Source organism: Papilio polytes, unplaced genomic scaffold (genome assembly GCF_000836215.1).
Source record: "Papilio polytes unplaced genomic scaffold, Ppol_1.0 DF824135.1, whole genome shotgun sequence".
Classification (NCBI taxonomy): Eukaryota; Metazoa; Arthropoda; class Insecta; order Lepidoptera; family Papilionidae; genus Papilio; species Papilio polytes.
This window is the reverse complement of record NW_013525069.1, coordinates 11,373-20,435: the sequence shown is the minus strand read 5'-3', so window position 1 is coordinate 20,435 and position 9,063 is coordinate 11,373. Positions and strand designations below refer to the sequence as shown.

The 9,063-nt window shown below is 44.6% G+C and overlaps 1 protein-coding gene across 1 annotated transcript in view; it reads right to left on the bottom strand.

Annotated features, from left to right (window-relative positions):
• LOC106111988 (epidermal growth factor receptor kinase substrate 8-like) overlaps positions 1–9,063 on the bottom strand; it is a 13,956-nt gene that overhangs the window by 3,569 nt on the left and 1,324 nt on the right. Inside the window, exons 2-7 of the mRNA XM_013294217.1 lie at positions 3,279–3,556; positions 2,834–2,904; positions 2,294–2,493; positions 1,650–1,749; positions 440–993; positions 7–61 (exon numbers count right to left, since the gene is read on the bottom strand). Of these exons, the coding sequence (XP_013149671.1) occupies positions 7–61; positions 440–993; positions 1,650–1,749; positions 2,294–2,493; positions 2,834–2,904; positions 3,279–3,471 (1,173 nt within the window). The 5' untranslated portion in view covers positions 3,472–3,556. The remainder of the gene's footprint in view (positions 1–6; positions 62–439; positions 994–1,649; positions 1,750–2,293; positions 2,494–2,833; positions 2,905–3,278; positions 3,557–9,063) is intronic.

Below are 9,063 nucleotides of genomic sequence, written 5' to 3'. Positions count from 1 at the left end.
CGGGGACCAGCCGTCCATGAACACCGGCTGGTAAGGAGGAATCGCGGTCTTCCATTGTTCCCTACACAAAAATTCAGCCGTTGAACACAAATTGTTTGGTCATTGGGAGCACTGGTCCCGCGAGCTACGACAACATGAACTTCGTTGCACAATGAGAACCTTAAATTTTCTGTATTGTTAATATTTTATTATTGTACTCGTAGATCGTAATCCGGCTTTAAAATGTTATCGATATCTAGAATGTCGTTATAACATGGCGTGTAACAATCGCAAATATCTCTGTTATCTACGAAATTATCTTGTTTTTGTTTGACAACGTTGGCGAAGAGGGATAGAAATATGTCAGTACTAAACTCAATCGAACTATCGAGAGGATAACGAAATAAAAAAGGCAATGATGATGACGAAGAGTCTAGCGACGAAATCGGCGTTCAGTTACCTGGGCACGAGCCAGGCGTCGCCCAGCGAGTGCCACAGCTCGGTCTCCTTGCTGGTGACGCAGTTGGCGAGCAGGTTGAGGGCGTCGCGCGTGAGCAGCGGTTGCACGACGCGCGCCGCCAGCCGCCCGTCCGCCGCGTCCTGCGCCGCGTCCACGATCAGCGCCAGCGGCGTGAACAAGAAGTGCACCAGCTCCGGCGCGTTGGGGTCGTGTATGTGCGCGCGCAGCCTCGCCAGCAGGTTGAACGACAGCTTGAACTTTTGCAGCACATCGACGAAGTCCCGCTCCGGCGGCGGGCGCGTGCGTAGCGCCAGCATGCCGTCGCCGGCGCGCCGCGCGCCGCGCCCGCCGCGTCGCCGCCGCTCCAGCTCGCGCGACGCCGCCGCTGCGTGCTGCAGTCGCGCTATGAACTTCTCGATGTCGTCGAAGCACCGGTTGAGGATGGCGATGTCCTGCTCGTACAGCCGCTCTGAGCCGGTGGACGAGGCGTCGTCGCGGTCGCCGCCCGAGCCCGCGCGCTCACCGCGCTCACGTCCCAGCTGCGCCGCCATCGGCTGCGGAAACGAAGCGGAAAGACAGTTAAACCACGACAACAAAGTTTTTACAAAACAATAGGGGATCGAAACTCACTCGTAGAATATTGTTAATACTTGTTTTTTTTTATTAGTGACATTTGACAGTTAAAAGCTAACTTACTTTTGTTAAGTTGAAGTGAGAGCGCAATAAAACAATTTTGGAAAGTCATATTCTTATAAATGGAGGAACGTACGATGAAAAATCTGCTCGCCCTAGCTAAAGTATAATATTATTCATAGGAATGGCCGGCTGCAGTAGATTGATTTATTTATTTATTTACACGGTAGACTTGTAGTCTAGTTAAGCTGTAGCTGTAATGTAACATTAATAGATTGATATATCATAATTGAAGTAACCATAGATATTTATAAGATGCGTGTTTATCGCGGGCTCCATTGATACTGGCAGATAAGCAATCGCACAAGTGGAGAGCGATAGCGGGGAACCTACTTCTAGAACTGAATACTGTCGATACGATACTGCCGCTCGCCGCTCGAGTGACGTCACCCACATTGGAACTTTACCATTAGTCATTTACGACGAGTCGCGTACATATGCAACAGCTTTCTATCTCAACGTAACGTAATCCAGATTTTTATTAAAAAAAATAGTACAAGACATTTGTACTCCTCACCTGCCGACGCGGACGCTCGATCTCGTTTTCTCTCTCCCTCTCTCGTTCCCGCTCGATGACGAAATCCCGACCGGGTTCCCCTGCCGCGCCGCCCACCCCCCTGCACACCACAACGTCACTCACTGACTGCATACACAAGACTATCTTAACTATACGACAACAACGAGAAATCGGAATAAAATTTCAAATGTGAAAACCCTCATCCCGGGCCGGTAGGATTGTAAAATATACTTGACGTCACATACCACTAGCAAATTCCTGTATTTTTCTTTCTATGTCTAGCCTTTAAAAATAGTAATATCATATCTCGTTCAAAATTTTACTAGTACTTAGTGACAGAAGGGGAATTGTGTAGTTAGGCCGCACCGGGGGCGCCAGGAGTACGCGGAGACGGGCAGCGGCACCGTGGGCGGGAAGCGATACGAACGCATGCTGGAGCGGAGCGGTCCGTGCTCTTTGCGCGGTCCACGCGGTCTGGCCCAAACTCGCACATCTCACGTATCGATATCGCCGTGCTATTATCTCCCAGTAGGCCGTCCTCCGATATCTCCGCAATCTTGTTAATATATATATTTTTTAAATCAAGGCTCCATCGCCGTGCGCTCCGGAGCAAGAGGAGAGAAAGGCTGGCGGGATGTACTAACTTGAGCGCATTGAGCTCCTCAACGAGCGCGTGCGCGGGCACGTCGTGGCACTGGAAGATGTGCAGCTCGCGGCGCGCGTCTGGCGCGTCCGGCGCGCCCGCCACGAACGCCAGCACGTTGTTGTACAACTCGCCGGGCTCGGGCGACGTGAACGCCGTCGGGGAGTGCACGTGCGACGCCGGGAAGCGCTCCATTATACTCTGTTTCACACCCATACATAAACAATTGAGTATTTTATAGAAATGTTGTCAAGGATTAGGAGTCTTGTATGAAGTTGAGATATTGCACCTGTAAAATAGACGCTCAAGTAACTAATACCAATATTACTACACAAGTGCAGAAGTCTTGTTTCATAAAAGTATTATGTCTGCTCGGCGTTTAGTAAAACTCTCTAACGAGTTCGATCCGTCATTTTTAAACAATACATGTTTAAAAACACTAGCAGCAGATAGAAACATCGTGATATGTACTTATACAGAAGATGCTCAAATCGCAGATTTTCTTTGACCCGAGCTGATGTATGCTTTGAAAGTGTCATACCCCTGACTCATAGTCCATGACCAGCACCCACTGGTCCTCGAGACATAGCTGCATTTTCTGACTCCATATCCCTGAAGAGAAAAACACGTCATAAAACACAGATTTATCTTAAGGACTGTTGGTTTCCGTCATTGCTTAGTCACCTGTCATCAATTCAATGAAAAAATGATAGCTACGTTATCTAAGTATAGGCATAATGAATGACTGTGTTAGCTATTCATTACTCGTATTTACAACAAGTATGATTTGTCGCTTTAACCAGCTCCTGTTTAAAGTAATAATAAGTCAATTGTTGTCATCACGTCGCATCAGCGCAGCCGGAACCGACTGTGTGAGTTTCGTGACTCTGAGAAATACTGATCAAGGCCTTGGCATTCGCTTTAATAATGAGGATATTTTACCAAAAAACTCAGTCTGTTTCGTAAGGCGTGGTTAGGAGTCGTACCGTTAGTCTTCTCTAGCTGCAGCAGCCGACGCATGCCGTCCGCCGGGTACACGATGCCGGTCTCGCGCGTCACCGTGAACGTAGCGAGGTGCTCCAGCACGTAAGCGCGCAGCCCCGCCAGCTGCTCGAACTGCTCGAGCGCGCGCTGCGTGTCCCCCGTGCCGCCCCCGCCCCCGCCCCCGCGCTGCGCCATCCCTCGCGCCCTCACGCAGGGTGGCCACACATCCCCGGCTGAAGGACACTCGGTTGCACTCGGTTTCAATCACTTCTTAATGTATCTGTTGAAAAAACATATTTACCTATACTATAAAATTGAAAAGTTTGTATAATATTTGGTTAACCGGTTTCTAATCATTAAAATTAAGCAACGACGAAGACAAATTTTCGTTCCAGTCATTCTCTCCAATTAAGATAGAAAAAACATTTGGCATTGGATTATATTGTTGCTGATATCTGCGGGTAGCCTAATGTCCTAGAGGACCGTCGATGTGGTACCGTGGCCCGCCAATGGTTGCGACACACGAGGCACTAGAGTTTTGTGATGATCAAATAAAATAAGCAATCTTCACTATATGTTCTGGTCAATCTTCACTGAACAAGTGTTTACTTTTAGAATTTACTTTCACCTTTTCCTCCGGCGGCGCGCGTCTACACTCGTATTCACAATTATTGCCTTCACAGCGAAGATCTGTGTCACGTCAGGTCCCGCACATTTTCATTTCGTTCATGGCCACGGCACGTTAGCCGAACTTAAGTCCGCTTTTCACTACAACAATTCGATAGAAACTAGCGCGATGCGTCGCACTCGGAAGTGGCGACCGACAGGTGCGCGGAGCTGCGCGTGAGCGGCATCACGAGCGATTAGTCCGTCATGCTCGCACCCGGTGCATCCTCCTACTGCCATCTTTCTCGCACTAGTGTACAAATACAACAGGATATAGTTTTCATTGTACCGGAAGTCGTTCCGTTATTTATGACAATGCCCACGAATTATAAGAATATGTAACGAAATTGTCTATTATCTTAATAGTTATTACAAAATTGCAATTAGTATTGCTGTGTGTGGTCAGAAAAAATGTGTAACATGTTTTTCTCTCAGAGATTATTTGTCGTGCGTGTGTCACGCGGCCTGGGCGCGCCTACGTGATAGGTCCGCCTTCTCGGAAGATCATCGAAATTTTAATGTAGTCAATTATACAGACTTTACGTAAACCGGTTGCAAGCGCGAAGCCTTCAGGTATGTATGTAGCTAGATTGGCAAGGACGAGCGCGAGGCACACGCGATACTTGCATATATCATATTATATTATGTATGTATTCACTTAACATAAGCATAGCTACAGTACCTACATGTTAATAATAATTGCTTAAGTTCGTTTGAACGATCAGTAAGTTAGACACCAGACTTTTCTAACTGAAAGTATTTATGTGGGCAGCAGCGTCAATTCGGACACAGTACACACACATGCTGTAGGCTGTAGGAGACTGCCCATTCTGTATCATTGCAATACTGTAAGTAGCATTACCTCTAATGCTGGACTCACATCGGGTGCCCGTCACTGACACCGACACCGTCATCATCCATCACTTAATTTCTTACTACACAATCTAGATTTGACATTTAGAATAATAAAAAATTGATCTAACATTCCGGGCGACATAACTGTAGAAAATTCCCTCGACTACGAAGGTCATCATTTGAATTTAAACAAACGTTAAGAGCGATGAATACGAGTCGGAGGCACAAACAACATGCATACACTCTATACATATACATAGTACATACTTATATGTACATACTCACCTGTGCGGCGTTGCCGGCTATTGTATTGCTCGCGAGTGTGTGTGGCGGACACACGACCAACGCGTTATCGTACACTTTAATTGGTTTATCTTAATGTCCATTTACAATGTACATAATTTGCTCAGAAACACTAAAGATAACAGCAGCGCAGCGCAGTCCTTCGTGTAAGGCGAGAATAAGCTTAGGCAATAAATGATGAGAGCGGAGAGGCGCAGCGAGCTCTGCCCATGTCGCACACACGAGGGCGTCACAGCCGCGTTGTAGGTACACAATATAACACAACACAACACAAGTGTAATGTGCACTTAAAGGCGATTAGCTAATACCCGCGCATTCCAACACCGACTCGTGCGTGACGAATTCGCTTGCGAAATGAACAAGTGTGTAATTTATTCAATACATGTTTATATGGTATCGTAGCCCTTATTGTTAACACGCCTAAGTGCTAGTGTCGTTTGAGCGCTTGTTGGTTATTGAAAGTGCATTGTCGAGGTGATGTTAATGAGTGCGCGGGGCGAAGTGCGCGGGGCGCGGGTTCGGCGGGAGATGTCTCACTCGGCGCTGCTAATGAATAGCGCGTCGTGTGACCGTGACACGGCGCGGGGCGGCGGGGCGGCGGGGCGGGGTCGCTGGAAACTTGACACACATTCCACTTACGGTTTAGCAGTAGGGCTCCGGCACCTCCAGACTAACGACTTATTTGGTTGTACTCGTATTCGTACAATTGATCCTAACTATTGTATCATACTACAACTTGACGTTAGAAAACGCGAGTGGAGGCCTGGGAAGCGCGCAGTCGTGTCGCTTGCCCTATCGCTGTCAACTCTCCCACCTGCGTCGTGTGGTCGCAAGATCTACTATTGGAGCCACCAGCTGACAATACACGGCTCACCTTATTATACACAATGCAAAGTAAACTGCGATTGCATTTTGCGCATGTTGGTGAAACCATACAGATGTTACTCGTGTGTAGCGGCCGTAGTTAATGTCCCAAATATGTCTGTTCAAATTACATAAATACCTTTTGAAATGAGCATAATGTAATTTAATGCGCCAGTTGGAACAGCTGACGATTACGAGGTATTGAAGCCAATTAACATTTGGCTTAAGTCGACAGTTTCAAAGGTTTCTTAATTCCTTAGATATTAGTTATTACAAGTAAAGTGTCACACTTATAGGCACTTTCGTGCCGACGCATGTTGTTGCTAAGGCGGTGCGAGTTGGAACTTATTGGTTTATAAGTTATGTATTTTATTTGCATCTTTATAAAAGTCAAGTAAAGGTCGATGTGCATGCTACACACAAGAGGTAGCGAGACTGCAGCGGGCGGGGTGGGGGCGGGGGCAGGAGGAGGCTGCATGTAGCTGGTTGGAAAGCGAGCCCCGCACCAGCCGCGGTGTAATCACTGGCGTACAATAAGAGATGTGACAATAGCATTACATCAATACGTAAAGCGAAGTCTTTGCGGGGTACAACATTTTAATGTAACTAATTGAGGTAACGAGGAACGTAAAAACAATGTGGAATAGTGCATAAAGTTATTGTACAAAAAAAAATTAACTACACTAAGTATTATGGTCAAATTTCGTCTAATTAAAACCATCATGCTATGCTTTTATATCTGTTGTGAATAACGATAGTAATACATTTTTACTTATAGTTACGTTATATCTAAATCTTGTAAACTGTATCCGGTCGTATACAGTCGTATCCGGTCGACTGTACACCTAACCGTTTAGGCTCCGTTCCTAAAACTCTTATTATTACAAATAAGTACCGGCGATTGTCTTTATGATAAACATATCCATATTCCTACTATTAATATTTATCTATTAATTTAGATTTCAGCTGTTATCTAAGATAAATACCGTTCGAGAGTTCTAAGTCTGTCGGTAACAACTTAACAAGCGAGTACATTTTAATTACCTACACTAAAAAATGGGAACTTGTTTAGTATGAGAGGATTTTCGTGATGTGTCAATGATCACTAGGTAAATGATATACACATATATTTTTTAACATAAACAAACCAGCGCTTGACCACGATTCCACCTAAGCTAAGTGAAGACGCTGCCGAAGGATAGAGCGCGCTAGCTCAATAAATGCCGATTCACCCTGCTCTTGAAGGCACCCACGTTATAACTGGACGGGAACACTGAGGCCGGCAACATGTTAATACATACATACATTTTTATTATCAATTTTGTTAGACCGACAAATCATTTCCAAGTGCATAATTAGAAAATTAATCAAGTGTCGAGTGCGCGCTGACTTCAATGTGCTCGACGGCTTTTTTGATCCCGTCGAATGCACACCACATTGCAAAGCAAATAAATAAACACGACCATACATATCTCTCAAACATAATCTTCCCATAAAAGATTTCAACGCGCGCAACATCTCCCGACAGCGAGCCACAAAAATAAACATCCAAAAAAAAATAACCTGGAGAATATTTGTAATAGTAAGTTATTATTTATTTTCATCGGATTGAGATGGAGGATGACTAGTTTACAGTTTCAGAGGATTAAGCAAACTCTCCGGCGCTTATCTTATCACTAGTTCGGCCTACATGTTGCTTGCTACAGGAACGCTCCACATGATTGCGACACGGCGCAGAGTGACCGACATTTGTAAGTACATGTGGATGTATATGTGTACAACTTTAAACCATATTTGGATGAAAATAAGGCGCAATACAGCTTGGGCAGAGACGCGTCAGACCCGCTTCGTCTCGTGTCACTACACGTGACTTTATAATATAATATCTATATAAGCATAGATCATACACTGGATTTGTAATTGTTTATTTCATAATTGTCATTTTACGTTAATAATTTTAACTCCACATAAGTATTTAGTGACGACGTGCGTGGTGTGGCGAGCTGGCGAGACTCGGGCGCAGCGCTCGTGTCCACAAGTGTTAGTAGGCAGGAGTCCAGTTCGGTTGCATCAAACATTCCAAACTGCGAGTGCGTGCCGCGTGGGAGCGTGATGGCACGCGTTAGAGAAGGACGGACGACGACTACGTCATCAAATTATGAACTAAAGATGGTGGCGGAGCTATAGATGTGTGTGTGTGTGTGTGTATGTGTGTGTTTGTGCGATGAAATTTCATAAAACGTTAGGTTTAAATGTTTGATTTATAAAAAGCTTAGGAGATTATAAACTATGAATATTTGCAATGCCATTACGGATATTATGTACGTACGTAAATATGAAATGATTGCCGACAGTCGCAGCCTGGTTAAATGTTTATGACATAGAATGTAATGTAGAATGTAGTATTTCAGCGTACTTATACAGAAAAAAAACCTTTCAAATTATCTGTCCGCATGTCCGCGTTTTTTTTTATGTAACAATGTATTTTTAAGATCTGTAAATATTGTTAACCTTTTAAAAATCGAGATTTCCAAAGCACTCTTTAGTGGTTATATAATTTTAGCTAATAAAAGCTTTATGTGTTTGCTTGTGTTTATGTATCAGCCGCGTAGTGCTGCAAATATGCCGACTGATAACACTAATCACAACGCCTTTCTGAATCATCTCAACGGCGGTACACTTCTGTTAATGACACATTCGAGTAAATACGTGTTTGATGAAATAACAGAGATTTTGCTTGCAACAAATTCCAAGACTTCGAGGGATCCAAGATATCGAAGGCCAGACTCGATATACGGATCATTATTTAATTAAATATTTTCACATGTCTTAAGATGCAAGTACGAGTATAACTCGCTAAGACCGACACTAAAAAACGTTATCAGTTATTTTGTTTGACGCAGGATATTTCTAAATCCGATGAACTTCAAACGATGTCATTGACGATAATGCTTATGAATTGTTACACGATTTAAAAGTTATTATGATACGGCCCCACCTCGCTTTTCATTATGAAAATCCTTCATTGATAGTGAGTAAAAACAAATGATCGACGACGACATTTGTTCTGTCAGAGGTTCGTCCCCGCGCCGACGGCGG